The 22,072-nt window shown below is 49.5% G+C and overlaps 1 protein-coding gene across 1 annotated transcript in view; it reads right to left on the reverse strand.

Annotated features, from left to right (window-relative positions):
- PRG4 (proteoglycan 4) overlaps window positions 1-22,072 on the reverse strand; it is a 276,400-nt gene that overhangs the window by 202,676 nt on the left and 51,652 nt on the right. Inside the window, exon 4 of the mRNA XM_073591959.1 lies at window positions 21,707-21,823. Within this exon, the coding sequence (XP_073448060.1) occupies window positions 21,707-21,823 (117 nt within the window). The remainder of the gene's footprint in view (window positions 1-21,706; window positions 21,824-22,072) is intronic.

The following is a 22,072-nucleotide window of genomic DNA, read 5'->3' on the forward strand; positions in this document are numbered from 1 at the left end:
TACATCAAAAATTGTAATTACACACCCCTGTTAAACAGGGGCTGAAAAATTGTGCCTTAGGCACTGGTGGTGGCGCCCAGAACCAAAAATGTTCTTACAAGCTATCAGCGTGATGATTGAGGAGGAAGAGGATAATTACTCAGGGATAGTCACTCAGCATCAGCATAGGCAGTCTTTGAAGGGATCTGAGATTTCAAAAAAAATTATTCGGTTACATCAGCATCAGGTGCTTGGTAGCTGGTGGTGATCCAAGACTGATTCATTTTTATGAAGGTCAGTCGATCGACCGAGTCAGTGGACAGACGCACCCTGTGATCGGTTACCATGTCTCCAGCAGCACTGAATGTGCGTTCCGAAAGAACGCTGGATGCAGGACAGGCCAGTAGCTCAATTGCATACTGTGCAAGCTCTGGCCAGTGATCCATCCTCAAGACCCAGTAACCCAGAGGAAAGGTGTCCAAGTCTGATCTTGCCCCTAGGTATTCCTGCACCATGTAAAACAGACGCTGGCGATGGTTGCTGGAACCGATCATACCTTGGGGCTGCGGACCAAAAAATTGTCTGAACGCATCGGTCAGACGGCCACCTTCTCCACCGCTCCTTCTTTGACTGACCGAAGCCTCAGCAACACGTTGTCCAGAAACAGGATTTGTAACCTCCCAGTCTCTGGGAACGCGTTGCACAGACCTTTCTGCAAGGCCTCCCGAAGATGTTTCATCCTCTGCTCCCTCTGCGATGGCATGATAAGGTCCGCAACCTTACCCTTGTAACGTGGATCAAGGAGGGTTGCCAGCCAGTATTGGTCCTTCTCCTTGATACCACGAATACGAGGATCCTTACGCAGGCTTTGCAGGATCAGGGAGGCCATGCAGCGCAGGTTTGCTGAGGCATTCGGTCCGGAGTCCTCTGGGTCACTAAGGATGACATGGTCCGCAGCCACCTCCTCCCAGCCACGTACAAGTCCATGTGTTTCTTGGGACTGATCCCTTAAAGACTGCTGCTGATGCTGAGCGCCAGGCTCCACCTCCATACTGACACAATCTTCCTCCTCCTCCTCCTCCTCGTCCTCTTCCTGTGTGATCGGCGGGCACGCAGGAACAATGTCTGGATAAAGGGGGCCTTGAGAGCTAAGGAAGTCCTCCTCTTCCTGCCTCTGTTCTGCCTCAAGTGCCCTGTCCATTATTCCACGCAGCGTGTGCTCCAACAGGTGGACAAGGGGGACAGTGTCACTGATGCATGCACTGTCACTGCTCACCATCCTCGTGGCCTCCTCAAATGGTGACAGGACAGTGCATGCATCCCTGATCATGGCCCACTGGCGTGGGGAAAAAAAAACAAGCTCCCCTGACCCTGTCCTGGTGCCATAGTCGCACAGGTACTCATTGATGGCCCTCTGCTGCGTGTGCAGCCGCTGCAGCATGGCCAACTTTGAGTTCCACCTGATGGGCATGTCACAGATTAGACGGTACTTGGGCAGTCTAAACTCCTTTTGGAGGTCCGTCAGCCGAGCACTGGCATTATATGACTGGCGGAAATGCACAAAGACTTTCCTGGCCTGCCTCAGGACATCCTGTAAGCCCGGGTACCTGCCCAAGAACCGCTGCCCCACCAAGTTAAGGACGTGAGCCAAACAGGGCACATGGGTCATTTGTCCCTGTCGGAGGGCAGAGAGGAGGTTGGTGCCATTGTCGCAAACCACCATTCCTGCCTTAAGTTGGCGTGGCATCAACCACCTCTGAACCTGCCCCTGCAGAGCTGACAGAACCTCTGCCCCAGTGTGGCTCCTGTCCCCCAAGCACACCAGCTCAAGCACCGCATGGCATCTTTTGGCCTGCATACTTGCGTAGCCCCTTTAACGACTACGGAGCACCGCTGGTTCCGAGGAAGAGGCCATGGAGGAAGAAGAAGAGGAGGGGGTGGAGGAGAGAGGTGTGTCACAATCATTAGCATTTTGGAGGCGTGGTGGCGGAACAACCTCCAACACTACTGCACCTTGTCCTGCATCCTTCCCAGCTGCCAGCAGAGTCACCCAATGCGCCGTGAAACTTAGGTAACGTCCCTGTCCATGCCTGCTGGACCATGAGTCAGCGGTAATATGCACCTTACCGCTGACCGCCCTGTCCAGCGAGGCATGGACATTGCCTTCCACATGCTGGTAGAGAGCCAGAATCTCCTTCCGTGAGAAAAAGTGGCGTTTGGGTACCTGCCACTGAGGAACCGCACATTCCACAAACTCACGGAAGGGGGCAGAGTCTACCAACTGAAAAGGCAGCAGTTGAAGTGCTAGCAATTTTGCCAAGCTAGCATTCAACCGCTGGGCATGTGGATGGCTGGGAGCAAACTTCTTTCGGCGGTGCAGCAGCTGGGGAAGGGAAATTTGCCTGGTACAATCTGACGTCGGTGTACCAAAATCAGATTGCCCACAAGTACTTGGCTGTGACATACCTAATTATACACCTTCATTCCTCTCAGTGCAGGTCTCAGAGAGGACTGAAGGTCTAGTGGGGTTGGAAATCTCAGCTGATGAGGAGCAAGGAGAGGTCCTCTTTGTTCTTTGGTGTGGGTCTTTTAGATACGCTTGCCAATGAACTGCATGGCAGGTCAACATATGTCTGGTCAAGCATGTGGTACCCAAGCGGGAGATGTTTTGGCCACACGAGATACGCTTGAGACATATGTTGCAAATAGCAGCGGTGCGATCTGATGCACTCGTCTCAAAAAAGGCCCACACCAAAGAACTTTTTGAATAACGCGCAGAGACTGCAGCGCCCTGCACATGTGGCGCTTTGGGGTGTGATGCAGTCAGTGTGCTGCCCTTAGGCTGGCCCCTGGAGGGCATCCTGCCTCGTTGGTGATGTGCCGCCTCCATCTCCTCCTCCTCCTCCTCTCTCCTATCAGGCACCCACGTTGAGTCAGTGACCTCATCATCCCCTCCTTCCTCATCACTGGAGCAAACCTGGCAGTATGCTGCAGCAGGGGGAGCATGACTGCCAGATTGCTGTCCTTCTTGGGCACCCCCTCTGTCCGTGCTCATGTTACTGCCTTCATCAAGCTCAGTATCATCATCAGAGCCTTCCAAACGCTGGGCATCCTCCTGGAGCATGTACCCAACACTGTGGTCAAACAGTTCGAGGGACTCCTCAGGAGGACATGGTGGGGCTAGGGAAGAAGTCACTGATGACATTGAGCCGAGGGAAGAGGCCGCTGCTTTGCCAGACAAAGTACCCTGGGCATGGGTGAGAGAGGATGAGGAGGATGAGGACGGCTTGGTCATCCACTCGACCAAGTCTTCCGCATTTTGCGGCTCAACATGGCCAGCTGCCGAAAAAAAGGCCAAGCGTGTCCCATGGCCACGTGCTGATGAGGATGCACCGTGTCCACGACCAGCACTAGACACAGAGCCTGCTTGCCCTCTCTTATTGGCTTGTGACTGTCTGCCTCTCCTTCTTGGCCTTCCAGACATACTAATGGCCTGTAGCTGCACTAAGCTGGGATATATATATATATATATATATATATATATATGTACTGATACTGCAGCTAGCAAAATCAACTGCCTGCCTGTAGTATGAGAACACCACCAACCTTCTACAGGTAGCTTTAGCTGAACACTGTGAGGTGGACGCACCCCACTAACTTGTAGGTTTAGCTGAACACTGTGAGCAGGACGCACTGCACTAACTGTAAATAGTCTAGCTGCCTGACTGTGGTACTAATAGGATCAAGAGAACACTAGCAATTTTCTTCAGGTAGCTGTATTTACTGTAACAAGACAAGCCTGCCTGTCAGTAAGAAGATAACAGAAACGGATCTAGCTGAACACTGTGAGCAGGACGCACCCCACTAGCTTGTAGGTTTAGCTGAACACTGTGAGGTGGACGCACCCCACTAACTTGTAGGTTTAGCTGAACACTGTGAGCAGGACGCACTGCACTAACTGTAAATAGTCTAGCTGCCTGACTGTGGTACTAATAGGATCAAAAGAACACAAGCAATTTTCTTCAGGTAGCTGTATTTACTGTAACAAGACAAGCCTGCCTGTCAGTAAGAAGATAACAGAAACGGATCTAGCTGAACACTGTGAGCAGGACGCACCCCACTAGCTTGTAGGTTTAGCTGAACACTGTGAGGTGGACGCACCCCACTAACTTGTAGGTTTAGCTGAACACTGTGAGCAGGACGCACCCCACTAACTTGTAGGTTTAGCAGAACACTGTGAGCAGGACGCACTGCACTAACTGTAAATAGTCTAGCTGCCTGACTGTGGTACTAATAGGATCAAAAGAACACAAGCAATTTTCTTCAGGTAGCTGTATTTACTGTAACAAGACAAGCCTGCCTGTCAGTAAGAAGATAACAGAAATGGATCTAGCTGAACACTGTGAGCAGGACGCACCCCACTAGCTTGTAGGTTTAGCTGAACACTGTGAGGTGGACGCACCCCACTAACTTGTAGGTTTAGCTGAACACTGTGAGCAGGACGCACCCCACTAACTTGTAGGTTTAGCAGAACACTGTGAGCAGGACGCACTGCACTAACTGTAAATAGTCTAGCTGCCTGACTGTGGTACTAATAGGATCAAAAGAACACAAGCAATTTTCTTCAGGTAGCTGTATTTACTGTAACAAGACAAGCCTGCCTGTCAGTAAGAAGATAACAGAAACGGATCTAGCTGAACACTGTGAGCAGGACGCACCCCACTAACTTGTAGGTTTAGCAGAACACTGTGAGCAGGACGCTCTGCACTAAATGTAAATAGTCTAGCTGCCTGACTGTGGTACTAATAGGATCAAAAGAACACCAGTAATTTTCTTCAGGTAGCTTTATATACTGTAACAAGACAAGCCTGCCTGTCAGTAAGAAGAGAACAGGAATGGATCTAGCTGAACACTGTGAGCAGGACGCACTGCACTAAATGTAAATAGTCTAGCTGCCTGACTGTGGTACTAATAGGATCAAAAGAACACCAGTAATTTTCTTCAAAATACTGTAACAAGACAAGCCTGCCTGTCAGTAAGAAGATAACAGGAACGGATCTAGCTGAACACTGTGAGCAGGACGCACTGCACTAAATGTAAATAGTCTAGCTGCCTGACTGTGGTACTAATAGGATCAAAAGAACACCAGTAATTTTCTTCAAAATACTGTAACAAGACAAGCCTGCCTGTCAGTAAGAAGATAACAGGAACGGATCTAGCTGAACACTGTGAGCAGGACGCACTGCACTAAATGTAAATAGTCTAGAAGATAACAGGAACGGATCTAGCTAAACTGAATACAGTGTATATATATATATATGCAACACCTGGGATGCATATATATAGACAATACACTTTAAGTGCAGCTAACTGACTGACTGTCCTGCCTAATCTAGCTAACTCAAATGAAATGACACTGTCTCTCTCTCTCTCTATTTCTCAGCACACCGGAACACACTGCACAGGGCCGCCGTGCATGCGGCCTTATATAGTGTGGGGCGTGTACTAAATCCCCTGAGTCATAATTGGCCAAAGCCTCCTTGGCTTTGGCCAATTACGGCTCTCTGTTAAGGCGGCGCTGTGATTGGCCATAGTGCATGCATAGTGCATGCTTGGCCAATCATCAGCAAGCAATGCACTGCGATGCCGCAGTGAATTATGGGCCGTGACGCGCCACACGAATTTGGCGCGAACGGCCCATATCGTTCACAATTCTACGAACGATCGAACAGCCGATGTTCGAGTCGAACATGGGTTCGACTCGAACATGAAGCTCATCCCTAGCTACAAGTTAGTTTAGTGTGACCTCTGCACAGTGTTCAGCTAAAGATACAAGTTTGGGTAGTGTGTCCTCCTCACAGTATTCATCTAAAACTACAAGTTAGTGTAGTGCGACCTCTGCACAGTGTTCAGCTAAAGCTACAAGTTAGTGTAGTGCGTCCTCCTCACAATGTTCAGCTAAAACTACAAGTTAGTGTAGTGAGACCTCTGCACAGTGTTCAGCTAAAGCTACAAGTTAGTGTAGTGCGTCCTCCTCACAGTGTTCAGCTAAAACTACAAGTTAGGGTAGTGAGACCTCTGCACAGTGTTCAGCTAAAGCTACAAGTTAGTGTAGTGCGTCCTGCTCACAGTGTTCAGCTAAAACTACAAGTTAGCGTAGTGAGACCTCTGCACAGTGTTCAGCTAAAGCTACAAGTTAGTGTAGTGCGTCCTGCTCACAGTGTTCAGCTAAAACTACAAGTTAGTGTAGTGCGACCTCTGCACAGTGTTCAGCTAAAGCTACAAGTTAGTGTAGTGAGACCTCTGCACAGTATTCAGCTAAACTACAAGTTAGTGTAGTGCGTCCTGCTCACAGTGTTCAGCTAAAACTACAATTAGTGTAGTGCGACCTCTGCACAGTGTTCAGCTAAAGCTACAAGTTAGTGTAGTGAGACCTCTGCACGGTGTTCAGCTAAAGCTACGAGTTAGTGTAGTGCGTCCTCCTCACAGTGTTCAGCTAAACCTACAAGTTATTTTTTGCGAGCTCTGCACAGTGTTCAGCTAAAGCTACCTATAGAAGGTTGGTGGTGTTTTCCTGATACTATCACTACCGCAGGCAGCTAAATAAGCTACAAGTTAGTGTAGTGCGAGCTCTGCACAGTGTTCACCCAATGCTACCTGTAGAAGGTTGGTGGTGTTTTCCTGATCCTATCACTACCGCAGGCAGCTAAATAATATACAAGTTAGTTTTTTGCGAGCTCTGCACAGTGTTCAGCTAAAGCTACCCTTAGAAGGTTGGTGGTGTTTTCCTGATCCTATCACTACCGCAGGCAGCTAAATAAGCTAGAAGTTATTTTTTGGCGAGCTCTGCACAGCGTTCACCTAAAGCTACCTGTAGAAGGTTGGTGGTGTTTTCCTGATCCTATCACTACCGCAGGCAGCTAAATAAGCTAGAAGTTATTTTTTTGCGAGCTCTGCACAGTGTTCAGCTAAAGCTACCCTTAGAAGGTTGGTGGTGTTTTCCTGATCCTATCACTACCGCAGGCAGCTAAATAAGCTAGAAGTTATTTTTTGGCGAGCTCTGCACAGCGTTCACCTAAAGCTACCTGTAGAAGGTTGGTGGTGTTTTCCTGATCCTATCACTACCGCAGGCAGCTAAATAAGCTAGAAGTTATTTTTTTGCGAGCTCTGCACAGTGTTCAGCTAAAGCTACCTGTAGAAGGTTGGTGGTGTTCTCATACTGCAGGCAGGCAGTTCATTTTGCTAGCTGCAGTATCAGTGTATATATATATATATATATATATATATATATATATATATATATATATATATACATATATATATCCCAGCTTAGTGCAGCTACAGGCCATTAGTATGTCTGGAAGGCCAACAAGGAGAGGCAGACAGTCACAAGCCAATAAAAGAGGGCAAGCAGGCTCTATGTCTAGAGGCAACAGTGCTGGTCGTGGAGACGGTGCATCCTCATCAGCACGTGGCCGTGGGACACGCTTGGCCTTTTTTTCGGCAGCTGGCCATGTTGAGCTGCAACATGTGGAAGACTTGGTCGACTGGATGACCAAGCCGTCCTCATCCTCCTCATCCTCTCTCACTCATGCTCAGGGTACTTTGTCTGGCAAAGCAGCGGCCTCTTCCCTCGGCTCAATGTCATCAGTGACTTCTTCCCTAGCCCCACCATGTCCTCCTGAGGAGTCCCTCGAATTGTTTGACCACAGTGTTGGGTACATGCTCCAGGAGGATGCCCAGCGTTTGGAAGGCTCTAATGATGATACTGAGCTAGATGAAGGCAGTAACGTGAGCACGGACAGAGGGGGTGCCCAAGAAGGACAGCAATCTGGCAGTCATGCTCCCCCTGCTGCAGCATACTGCCAGGTTTGCTCCAGTGATGAGGAGGGAGGGGTTGATGAGGTCACTGACTCAACGTGGGTGCCTGATAGGAGAGAGGAGGAGGAGGAGGAGGCGGCACATCACCAACGAGGCAGGATGCCCTCCAGGGGCCAGCCTAAGGGCAGCACACTGACTGCATCACACCGCATGTGCAGGGCGCTGCAGTCTCTGAGCGTTATTTTAAAAAGTTCTTTGGTGTGGGCCTTTTTTGAGATGAGTGCATCAGATCGCACCGCTGCTATTTGCAACATATGTCTCAAGTGTATCTCGCGTGGCCAAAACATCTCCCGCTTGGACACCACATGCTTGACCAGACATATGTTGACCTGCCATGCAGTTCGTTGGCAAGCATATTTAAAAGACCCACACCAAGGAACAAAGAGGACCTCTCCTTGCTCCTCATCAGCTGAGATCTCCAACCCCACTATACCTTCAGTCCTCTCTGAGACCTGCACTGAGAGGAATGAAGGTGTAGAATTAGGTGTGTCATAGCCAAGTACTTGTGGGCAATTTGCTTTCGGTACACCGACGTCAGATTGTACCAGGCAAATTTCCCTGCCCAGCTGCTGCACCGCCGAATGAAGTTCGCTCCCAGCCATCCACATGCCCAGCGGTTGAATGCTAGCTTGGCAAAATTGCTAGCACTTCAACTGCTGCCTTTTCAGTTGGTAGACTCTGTCCCCGATTCCGGCTCTCTATGTGGAAGGCAATGTCTTGGCCTCGCTGGACAGGGCGGTCAGTGGTAAGGTGCATATTACCGCTGACTCATGGTCAAGCAGGCATGGACAGGGACATTACCTAAGTTTCACCGCACATTGGGTGACTCTGCTGGCAGCTGGGTAGGATGCAGGACAAGGTGCAGTAGTGTTGGAGGTTGTTCTGCCACCACGCCTCCAAAATGCCACTACTAATGATTGTGACACACCTCTCTCCTCCACCCCCTCCTCTTCTTCTTACTCCATGGCCTCTTCCTGTGCTTTGTCCTCGGAACCAGCGGTGCTCCGTAGCCGTTCAAGGGGCTACGCAAGTATGCAGGCCAAAAGATGCCATGCGGTGCTTGAGCTGGTGTGCTTGGGGGACAAGAGCCACACTGGGGCAGAGGTTCTGTCAGCTCTGCAGGGGCAGGTTCAGAGGTGGTTGACGCCACGCCAACTTAAGGCAGGAATGGTGGTTTGCGACAATGGCACCAACCTCCTCTCTGCCCTCCGACATCGACAAATGACCCATGTGCCCTGTTTGGCTCACGTCCTTAACTTGGTGGTGCAGCGGTTCTTGGGCAGGTACCCAGGCTTACAGGATGTCCTGAGGCAGGCCAGGAAAGTCTGTGTGCATTTCCACCGGTCATATAATGCCAGTGCTAGGCTGGCAGACCTCCAAAAGGAGTTTAACCTGCCCAAGAACCACCTAATCTGTGACATACCCACCAGGTGGAACTCAAGGTTGGCCATGCTGCAGCGGCTGCACATGCAGCAGAGGGCCATCAATGAGTACCTGTGCGACTATGACACCAGGACAGGGACAGGGGAGCTTGTTTTTTTTTCCCCATGCCAGTGGGCCATGATCAGGGATGCATGCACTGTCCTGTCACCATTTGAGAAGGCCACGAGGATGGTGAGCAGTGACAGTGCATGCATCAGTGACACTATCCCCCTTGTCCACCTGTTGGAGCACATGCTGTGTGGAATAATAGACAGGGCACTTGAGGCAGAACAGAGACAGGAAGAGGAGGACTTCCTTAGCTCTCAAGGCCCCCTTTATCCAGACAGTGTTCCTGTGTGCCTGCCGATTACACAGGAAGAGGACGAGGACAAGGAGGAGGAGGATTGTGTCAGTATGGAGGTGGAGCCTGGCACTCAGCATCAGCAGCAGTCTTTAAGGGATCAGTCCCAAGAAACACATGGACTTGTACATGGCTGGGAGGAGGTGGCTGCGGACCATGTCGTCCTTAGTGACCCAGAGGACTCCGGACCGAATGCCTCAGCAAACCTACGCTGCATGGCCTCCCTGACCCTGCAAAGCCTGCGTAAGGATCCTCGCATTCGTGGTATCAAGGAGAAGGACCAATACTGGCTGGCAACCCTCCTTGATCCACGTTACAAGGGTAAGGTTGCAGACCTTATCTTGCCATCGCAGAGGGAGCAGAGGATAAAACATCTTTGGGAGGCCTTGCAGAAAGGTCTGTGCAACGCGTTCCCAGAGACTGGGAGGTTACAAACTCCTGTTTCTGGACAACGTGTTGCTGAGGCTTCGGTCAGTCAAAGAAGGAGCGGTGGAGAAGGTGGCCGTCTGACCGATGCGTTCAGACAATTTTTTGGTCCGCAGCCCCAAGATATGATCGGTTCCAGCAACCATTGCCAGCGTCTGTTTTACATGGTGCAGGAATACCTAGGGGCAAGATCTGACTTGGACACCTTTCCCACCGAAAATCCTCTGGGTTACTGGGTCTTGAGGATGGATCACTGGCCAGAGCTTGCACAGTATGCAATTGAGCTACTGGCCTGTCCTGCATCCAGCGTTCTTTCGGAACGCACATTCAGTGCTGCTGGAGGCTTTGCAACCAATCTCAGGGTGCGTCTGTCCACCGACTATGTCGATCGACTGACCTTCATAAAAATAAATCAGTCTTGGATCACCACCAGCTACCAAGCACCTGATGCTGATGTAACTGAATAATTTTTTTTGAAAACTCAGATCCCTTCAAAGACTGCCTATGCTGATGCTGAGTGACTATCCTGAGTAATTATCCTCTTCCTCCTCAATGATCACGCTGATAGCTTGTAAGAACATTTTTGGTTCTGGGCGCCACCACCAGTGCCTAAGGCCCAATTTTTCAGCCCCTGTTTAACAGGGGCGTGTAATTACAATTTTTGATGCAATACTTTGCAGCAGGGCTCGTTTCTGCTTTCCAACTAGAGTATCTGTGAGGGGTTGCAGTGTTGTGGCACCAGCACCAGTGTCTAAGGCCCAATTTTTCAGCCCCTGTTTACCAGGGGAATGTAATTACAATTTTTGATGCAATACTTTGCAGCAGGGCTCGTTTCTGCATTTCAACTAGAGTATCTGTGAGGGGTTGCAGTGTTGTGGCACCAGTGCCTAAGGCCCAATTTTTCAGCCCCTGTTCAACAGGGACATGTAATTGGAATTCTTGATCTAATATTTCACAGCAGGGCCCGTTTCTGCGCCCACCAAGAATATCTTTGAGGACTTACAGTGTTGTGGCACCAGCACCACCACCACCACCACCAAAGGCCCAATTTTTCTGCCCCTGTTCAACAGGGGCATGTAATTACAGTTCTTGATCTAATATTTCACCGCAGGGCCCTGTGTGGGCTTACAGTGTTGTGGCCACAACAACACCTAAGGCCCAAATTTCTGCTGAGTATATAGGGCAGGTCCCTACTTATAAACATCCAACTTACAAATGACTCCTACTTGCAAACGGAAGGAGACAACAGGAAGTGAGATGAAATCTACCCCTAGGAAGGTAAATTCTCTCCTGTAAGAGTTAATATGGGAAAAACGTTTCTCCTTTCCACTGATGCTTTATCACCAATTCTTATTTCACAAAAAAACCCACATTTTCAAAAAACATTTGTCATTGGGAGAAAAAATGAGGTGAAATCTTCTGAAGAGGAACACAGACAGCAAAACAAATGTCACAGGGGTGATAACCCTTCCCTATGTTTTCCAAAAAGCTTAAAATAGATTTTTGGCTGGAGCTAAACACGTTAAAAATGTACCAGTTCAAAATTACAAACAGATTCTACTTAACAACAAACCTACAGTTCCTGTCTTGTTTGCACCGCCTGTATACTGCTGTTCAGAGTATATAGGGCCTGGTGGCCCCACGCCTTTCCTTTTTTTAATTTAGGTGCGGGGTTCCCCTTAATATCCATACAAGACCCAAAGGGCCTGGTAATGGACTGGGGGGTACCCATGCTGTTTGTCTCACTGATTTTCATCCATATTGCCAGGACCCGACATTACATTAAAGCCGCAAGCAGTTTTAAATAACTTTTTTTCCTTTAAAAATGACATTTTGTGCAGGGACTGTTCTAAGCACGGGAAACACGCGCCACTTTACAGGCATACTATAGACACCCCCCAGGTACGATATTTAAAGGAATATTTCACTTTTTTTTAACTTTAAGCATCATTAAAATCACTGCTCCCGAAAAAACGGCCGTTTTTAAAAGTTTTTTTTGCATTGATACTTGTCCCCTGGGGCAGGACCCGGGTCCCCAAACCCTTTTTAGGCCAATACCATGCAAATTAGGCTTTAAAATTAGCACTTTTGATTTCGACCGTTCGAGTCCCATAGACGTCAATGGGGTTCTAACGTTCGTGCAAATTTTCGGTCCGTTCGCAGGTTCTGGTGCGAACCGAACCGGGGGGGGGTGTTCGGCTCATCCCTAGCGACAACACTCATGCAGCCCTAGCCCATGACACTCCCACCACCATGTTTGACTGTAGGTAAGACACACTTGTCTTTGTACTCCTCACCTGGTTGCCGCCACACACGCTTGAATCAGAACCAAATAAGTTTATCTTGGTCTCATCAGACCACAGGACATGGTTCCAGTAATCCATGTCCTAAGTCTGTTTGTCTTCAGCAAACTGTTTGTGGGCTTTCTTGTGCATTATCTTTAGAAGAGGCTTCCTTCTGGCATGACAGCCATAGAGACCAAGTTGATCTGTGCACTGACAGGCTGACCCCCCCACCCCTTCAACCTCTGCAGCCAGGGCCGATCCTAGGGTCACAGACACCTGGGTGCAGAAATATTTCTGGTGTCCCCACATGGGCGTGGTCATCTTACCAACTCCTCCCCTTTACAAATGTTTCTATGGCAACGACTCAAACACAGAGATGCTCCCCTTAGAAGTCTTCATTACCTTTGGATTCTCCCATGATCTCTTAACAATAAAGAAAATACAGAAAGAGAGTACACTAATTCAACCTGGAGGGGAGTCTCTCTGATGCACACACAGAGGGCTGTCTGTTAGAAAGAGCCCCTAGACATAATACGGTCAAAGACTGCAGACATGATACAAAAGATGGTCAGAGACTGCAGACATAATACAGGGGATGGTCAGAGACTGCAGACATGATACAAGAGACGGTCAGAGACTGCAGACATGATATAGGAGAAGGTCAGAGACTGTAGACATGATACAAGAGACAGTCAGAGACTGTAGACATGATACAGGAGATGGTCAGAGACTGCAGACATAATAAAGGAGATGGTCAGAGACTGCAGACATGATACAAGAGACGGTCAGAGACTGCAGACATAATATAGGAGAAGGTCAGAGACTGTAGACATGATACAAGAGATGGTCAGGGACTGCAGACATAATACAGGAGACGGTGAGAGACTGCAGACATGATACAAGAGATGGTGAGAGACTGCAGACATAATATAGGAGAAGGTCAGAGACTGTAGACATGATACAAGAGACAGTCAGAGACTGTAGACATGATACAGGAGATGGTCGGAGACTGCAGACATAATACAGGAGATGGTCAGAGAATGCAGACATGATACTAGAGACGGTCAGAGACTGCAATCCTAGTACAGGAGATGGTCAGAGACTGCAGACATGGTACAGGAGATGGTCAGAGACTGCAGACATAATATAGGAGAAGGTCAGAGACTGTAGACATGATACAAGAGACAGTCAGAGACTGTAGACATGATACAGGAGATGGTCAGAGACTGCAGACATAATACAGGAGATGGTCAGAGACTGCAGACATAATATAGGAGAAGGTCAGAGACTGTAGACATGATACAAGAGACGGTCAGAGACTATAGACATGATACAGGAGATGGTCAGAGACTGCAGACATAATACAGGAGATGGTCAGAGACTGTAGACATGATACAGGAGATGGTCAGAAACTGCAGACATAATACAGGAGATGGTCAGAGAATGCAGACATTAACAAGAGATGGTCAGAGACTGCAGTCATAATATAGAAGAAGGTCAGAGACTGTAGACACGATACAAGAGACAGTCAGAGACTGTAGACATGATACAGGAGATGGTCAGAGACTGCAGACATAATACAGGAGATGGTCAGAGACTGCAGACATGATACAAGAGTGGGTCAGAGACTGCAGACATAATATAGGAGAAGGTCAGAGACTGTAGACATGATACAAGAGACAGTCAGAGATTGTAGACATGATACAGGAGATGGTCAGAGAATGCAGACATGATACAAGAGACAGTCAGAGACTGCAATCATAGTACAGGAGATGGTCAGAGACTGCAGACATGGTACAGGAGATGGTCAGAGACTGCAGACATAATATAGGAGAAGGTCGGAGACTGTAGACATGATACAAGAGACAGTCAGAGACTGTAGACATGATACAGGAGATGGTCAGAGACTGCAGACATAATACAGGAGATGGTCAGAGAATGCAGACATGATACAAGAGACGGTCAGAAACTGCAATCATAGTGCAGGAGATGGTCAGAGACTGCAGACATTATACAGGAGATGGTCAGAGACTGCAGACATAATACAGGAGATGGTCAGAGACTGCAGACATAATATAGGAGAAGGTCAGAAACTGTAGACATGATACAAGAGACGGTCAGAGACTGTAGACATGATACAGGAGATGGTCAGAGACTGCAGACATAATACAGGAGATGGGCAGAAACTGCAGACATGATACAAGAGACGGTCAGAGACTGCAATCATCGTACAGGAGATGGTCAGAGACTGCAGACATAATACAGGAGATGGTCAGAGACTGCAGACATAATACAGGAGATGGTCAGAGACTGCAGACATGGTACAGGAGATGGTCAGAGACTGCAGACATAGTATAGGAGATGGTCAGAGACTGCAGATATAATACAGGAGATGGTCAGGGACTGCAGATATAATACAGGAGATGGTCAGAGACTGCAGTTCCTATGGACATTAGTAGATAATGGCCGATCGGCCCTCTCACCTGACTCAGCGATACAGCAATGGTACCTCTGATCAAGAGTCAGCTCACACTGAATTACCTGTGGCGACTCCGCTGGGTAGCACCCAGATCTGTATTCCTGCAATGACTCCATTCCTTTCTCCACCAGGGATGACGCTAGGCTGTGTGGCTTTCCCTCTGGTGGCACAGGGCAGCAGGGTTCTCTCTCTGATGGTGTTCTCTCAGCACTGCCCTCTCCCTCTGGAGTCCTGGGTGTACTTTCCTGGGTGTAGACCCCCCAGGACAAACCACCCCCCCTCCATTAGTACAGACCCCCACAAGGACAAACCCCCTCCATTAGTACAGACCGCCAGGACAAAACCCCCTTCATTAGTACAGACCCTCCAAGACAAACCCCTATCCATTAGTACAGACCCCCCAGGACAAACCCCCTCCATTAGTACAGACCCCCCAGGACAAACCCCCTCCATTAGTACAGACCCCCAAGACAAACTGCCCCCCCTCCTCTCTATTAGTACAGACCCCCCAGGAACCCCCCCTCCATTAGTACAGACCCCCACAAGACAAACCCCCCTCCATTAGTACAGACCCCGAGGACAAACCACCCTCCATTAGTACAGACCCCCAGGACAAACCGCCCACCCTCCATTAGTACAGACCCCCCAGGACACACCCCCCTCCATTAGTACAGACCCCCCAGGACAAACCGCCCCCCTCTCCATTAGTACAGACCCCCCAGGACAAACCCCCTACAATAGTACAGACCCCCAGGACAAACCGCTCCCCCTTTCCATTAGTACATGCCCTCCAGGACAAACCCCCCTCCATTATTACAGACCTCCCAGGACAAACCCCCCTCCATTATTACAGACCCCTCAGGACAAACTGCCCACCCTCCATTAGTACAGACCCCCCCAGGACAAACCCCCTCCATTAGTACAGACCCCCAGGACAAACTGCCCCCCCTCCTCTCCATTAGTACAGACCCCCCCAGGAACCCCCCTCCATTAGTACAGACCCCCACAAGACAAACCCCCCTCCATTAGTACACCCCCCAGGAAAACCCCTCCATTAGTACAGACCCCTCCCAGGACAACCCCCCTCCATTAGTACAGACCCCCCCAGGACAAACCCCTCTCCATTACTACGGACCCCCCAGGACAAACCCCTCTCCATTACTACGGACCCCCCAGGACAAGCCCCCTCCATTAGAACAGACCCCCCAGGACAAATCCCTCTCCATAACTACGGACCCCCCAGGACAAACCCCCTCCATTAGTACAGACCCCCCAAGACAAACCACCCCTCCATTAGTACACCCCCCAGGAAACCCCCCCTCCATTAGTACAGACCCCCTTAGGACAAACCCCCCTCCATTAGTACAGACCCCCCCAGGACAACCCTCCTCCATTAGTACAGACCCCCAGGACAAACCGCCCCCCTTCTCTCCATTAGTACATACCCCCCCAGGGAACCCCCCCTCCATTAGTACAGACCCCCAAGACAAACCACCCTCCATTAGTACACCCCCCAGGAAACCCCCCTCCATTAGTACAGGCCCCCTTAGGACAGCCTCCCCTCTATTAGTAGAGACCCCCCCTCCATTAGCATACATAAAAACACACAGGACAAAAACGACCCAGGACAAACCCCCCTCCATTAGTACAGACCCCCCAGGACAACCCGCCCACCCTCCATTAGTACAGACCCCCCAGGACAACCCCCCTACATTAGTACAGACCCCCCCCAGGAAACCCCCCTCAATTAGTACAGACCCCCCAGGACAAGCCCCCTCCATTAGAACAGACCCCCCAGGACAAACCCCTCTCCATTACTATGGACCCCCCAGGACAAACCCCCTCCATTAGTACAGACCCCCCAAGACAAACCCCCCCTCCATTAGTACACCCCCAGGAAACCCCCCCTCCATTAGTACAGACCCCTTAGGACAAACCCCCCTCCATTAGTACAGACCCCCCCAGGACAACCCTCCTCCATTAGTACAGACCCCCAGGACAAATCGCCCCCCTTCTCTCCATTAGTACAGACCCCCCAGGGAACCCCCCTCCATTAGTACAGACCCCCAAGACAAACCACCCTCCATTAGTACACCCCCAGGAAACCCCCCTCCATTAGTACAGGCCCCCTTAGGACAGCCCCCCCTCTATTAGTAGAGACCCCCTCCATTAGCATACATAAAAACACACAGGACAAAAACGACCCAGGACAAACCCCCCTCCATTAGTACAGACCCCCCAGGACAACCCGCCCACCCTCCATTAGTACAGACCCCCCAGGACAACCCCCCTCCATTAGTACAGACCCCCAGGACAAACCGCCCACCCTCCATTAATACAGACCCCCCAGGACACACCCCCCTCCATTAGTACAGACCCCCCAGGACAAACCGCCCCCCTCTCCACTAGTACAGACCCCCCCAGGACAAACCCCCTACAATAGTACAGACCCCAGGACAAACCGCTCCCCCTTTCCATTAGTACATGCCCTCCAGGACAAACCCCCCTCCATTATTACAGACCTCCCAGGACAAACCCCCCTCCATTATTACAGACCCCGCAGGACAAACTGCCCACCCTCCATTAGTACAGACCCCCCCAGGACAAACCCCCTCCATTAGTACAGACCCCCAGGACAAACTGCCCCCCTCCTCTCCATTAGTACAGACCCCCCCAGGAACCCCCCTCCATTAGTACAGACCCCCACAAGACAAACCCCCCTCCATTAGTACACCCCCCAGGAAAACCCCTCCATTAGTACAGACCCCTCCCAGGACAACCCCCCCATTAGTACAGACCCCCCCAGGACAAACCCCTCTCCATTACTACGGACCCCCCAGGACAAGCCCCCTCCATTAGAACAGACCCCCCAGGACAAATCCCTCTCCATAACTACGGACCCCCCAGGAAAAACCCTCTCCATTAGTACAGACCCCCCAAGACAAACCCCCCCTCCATTAGTACACCCCCCAGGAAACCCCCCTCCATTAGTACAGACCCCCTTAGGACAAACCCCCCTCCATTAGTACAGACCCCCCCAGGACAACCCTCCTCCATTAGTACAGACCCCCAGGACAAACCGCCCCCCTTCTCTCCATTAGTACAGACCCCCCCAGGGAACCCCCCCTCCATTAGTACAGACCCCCAAGACAAACCACCCTCCATTAGTACACCCCCCAGGAAACCCCCCTCCATTAGTACAGGCCCCCTTAGGACAGCCCCCCTCTATTAGTAGAGACCCCCCCTCCATTAGCATACATAAAAACACACAGGACAAAAACGACCCAGGACAAACCCCCCTCCATTAGTACAGACCCCCCAGGACAACCCGCCCACCCTCCATTAGTACAGACCCCCCAGGACAACCCCCCTCCATTAGTACAGACCCCCCCAGGAAACCCCCCTCAATTAGTACAGACCCCCCAGGACAAGCCCCCTCCATTAGAACAGACCCCCCAGGACAAACCCCTCTCCATTACTACGGACCCCCCAGGACAAACCCCCTCCATTAGTACAGACCCCCCAAGACAAACCCCCCCCTCCATTAGTACACCCCCCAGGAAACCCCCCCTCCATTAGTACAGACCCCCTTAGGACAAACCCCCCTCCATTAGTACAGACCCCCCCAGGACAACCCTCCTCCATTAGTACAGACCCCCAGGACAAACCGCCCCCCTTCTCTCCATTAGTACAGACCCCCCCAGGGAACCCCCCCTCCATTAGTACAGACCCCCAAGACAAACCACTCTCCATTAGTACACCCCCCAGGAAACCCCCCTCCATTAGTACAGGCCCCCTTAGGACAGCCCCCCTCTATTAGTAGAGACCCCCCTCCATTAGCATACATAAAAACACACAGGACAAAAATGACCCAGGACAAACCCCCCTCCATTAGTACAGACCCCCCCAGGACAACCCGCCCACCCTCCATTAGTACAGACCCCCCAGGACAACCCCCCTCCATTAGTACAGACCCCCCCAGGAAACCCCCCTCAATTAGTACAGACCCCCCAGGACAAACCCTCCTCCATAAGTACAGACCCCCCCAGGAAACCCACCTCAATTAGTACAGACCCCTCAGGACAAACCCTCCTCCATTAGTACAGACCCCCTTAGGACAGACCCCCCTCCATTAGTACAGACCCCCCAGGACAAACCCCCCTCCATTAGTACAGACCCCCCAGGACAACCCCCCTCCATTAGTACAGACCCCCCAGGACAAACCCCCCTCCATTAGTACAGACCCCCAGGACAACCCCTTCTCCATTAGTACAGACCCCCAGGACAAACCGCTCCCCCTCCTCTCCATTAGTACAGACCCCCCCAGGAACCCCCCCTCCATTAGTACAGACCCCCAAGAAAAACCCCCTCCATTAGTACAGACCCCCTTAGGACAGACCCCCTCTATTAGTAGAGACCCCCCTCCATTAGCGTACATAAAAACACCCAGGCAGCAGCTGGAGAGGAGAAGACAGTGTGCAGCCGCTCCAATCTCCGGTGCTGCTCTCCTTCTCTGACAGGAGGAGGGAGGGGGGGCGGGCTGCCGCTTGAGCCTCGAAAACTACAGCGGCGGCTGTGACCTGCAGAGGGAGCCACCTCTGGACACAGAGAGGAGGAGGAGGAGGGAGGGGAGCACTCTGGTGCTTCAGGAGGAGGGAGGGGGGACGGGCTGCCGCTTGAGCCTCGAAAACTACAGCGGCGGCTGTGACCTGCGGAGGGAGCTGCCTCTGGACACAGAGAGGAGGAGGGAGAGGAGCACTCTGATGCTTCAGCGCCCCCACCTCTCTGGCGCTCGGGTGCACTGCACCCTGTGCACCCCGTCTGGGATTGGCCCTGAGTCTGCAGCAATGCTGGTAGCACTCATACGTCTATTTCCCAAAGACAACCTCCGGGTATGATGCTATGCACGTGCACTCAACTTCTTTGGTTGACTATGGCGAGGCCTGTTCTGAGTGGAACCTGTCCTGTTAAACCGGTGTCTGGTCTTGGCCACCATGATGCAGCTCAGTTTCAGGGTCTTGGAAATCTTCTTATAGCCTAGGCTATCTTTATGTAGAGCAACAATTCTTTTATTCAGATCCTCAGAGAGTTCTTTGCCATGAGGTGCCATGTTGAACTTCCAGTGACAAGTATGAGAGAGTGAGAGTGATAACACCAAATTTAACACACCTGCTCCCCATTCACACCTGAGATCTTGTAACACTAACGAGTCACTTGACACCAGGGAGGGAAAATGGCTAACTGGGCCCAATTTGGACATTTTCACTTTTGTTGCCAGCAGTTTAGACATTAATGGCTGTGTTGAGTTATTTTGAGGGGGCAGCAAATTTTACAGTTTTATACAAGCTGTACACTCACCACTTTACATTGTAGCAAAGTGCCATTTCTTCAATGTTGTCACATGAAAAGATATAATAAAATATTTAAAAAAAGGTAAGGGGTGTACTCACTTTTGTAAGATACTGTATATATATATATATATATATATACTTTGGAGGGGTTTTAAACCTGATATGTTTCTTAGCTGGACCTCTAACAGTTGGTTTATTTATATTGTGAAGTCTCCAATATGGCGCTCCCAGCTTTTAAACTGACACAAGGCTGGACCTCTAGTGGCTGTTTAGCCTATAGTCAGCAAATGGCGCTGGTTACTAGGAAACCACAAGCATAAGGCGGGATAAAGCTCTTGTATGGACATCACATTCCCTTTAAGGAAATCATGGTTGAATGAAGAAACGCGCCAAGACGGGGCCACATGGCATCATCACATACAGGCAGAACCAGAAGTAAGCTGTTTAACATACTATTGATGCTGATGTTGTAATGCATGTAATCTAGACACTATTATTCTATGTGCACTGGATTTTAATGCACTATATTTGTGAGTGCTATTTTATATTGTTTCAATAAAGGGGGAATGTTGTAAGACTTATTACACTGTGAGAGCTGTTATGTTTTCTCTGAGTAGATGTGGCTGGAGGAGGTACTGACGGTTGGTGCAGAGAGTGATACATCTAGGGAAAACAAGAATATCAGTCCCATTTAAAGGGCAAGGCACTATTAAACCTTACTTTTCAGTTGGTCAAATCTAGAGGTAAGTAGTTTGTGTGGATGGTGGGGATTGTCACAACAAGAATTTGCATATATAGGCACGTGGAGTAAGAAGATTGGTGCACAACATATAGTCACATTGGAAATCATATATATATATATATATATATATATATATATATATATATATATATATATATATATATATATATATTTAAGAGGGATGGACCAATGAAGGTTGACTGTGACTGGTAACAGGCAAAGAGGTTCTGTCTGCCAAAGCTCTTAGAAAGAGGCAGAGTCAAATCAAGGTTGGGTTTCTACAATTTTCAAAGGAGGCTACTCATTTGGTTCAGCAATGCCCACATGTTGTGCTTAGCAGATGACCATCCCAAGATACTTACTCCAGTTTACCCTACTTCCTTTTATTCTGGCTTTATGTGAAGTGCCCTTTGCATGGACAGCACATCCACTCCTGGAGGTTGATGAGGTTTTATATATACCTAACTTTCATACTTGTTTTATTTGTTGGAATACATGTATGGCCTGCTCTTTCTGGTGGTCTTTTGTGTTTCCAGGCTGAAACTCTATTTGGTAGATAAGCATGGCAAGATTTTCCCTTTAAGAAAGCTCTAAAATTAGCAGGTTGTGTGGATGTTGTTCATGCCTGTTGTGAACTTACCTGTTATCAAGCTTTGGCCTAAGATCCCACACAATATTTGAAATATTTGGGCATAATGTATTTTCATACCATTTCATTTCATAAGGATGTACACAAATATTTTCTGCTATTAAAACAAAAAATTTGTATGAATTACTTACTCGCGCAATGTTCTTCATAGTCCGGGCAGCATTTTCCATAGCTTACACAGCTCGCATCGCAATCACATGTCTGTCCTCTAATAAAACCCTCATGGCATCGTCCTTGGCATGAACCTTCTGTGTAAAATGCATAGAGTCAGTAAAGAATTTTCAAATTCATCCACAATTTTTTGTTGGGCCATCAATACTTCTGATATAGCCACTCATTAGTGGTCATCAAGCTCTGGTAAAATGTATTTATAGGTAAGCCTTTTTATTTAATTTTGAATAGATTAAGTAAGGAATAAAACTCAGTATAGCAACAGTCGACCATAATCACCAGACAAAACAATAAGAAACTTGACAGAGATTCCAAACCTTTCTTAT

This window comes from Aquarana catesbeiana, linkage group LG07 (assembly GCF_042186555.1).
Source record: "Aquarana catesbeiana isolate 2022-GZ linkage group LG07, ASM4218655v1, whole genome shotgun sequence".
NCBI lineage: Eukaryota > Metazoa > Chordata > Amphibia > Anura > Ranidae > Aquarana > Aquarana catesbeiana.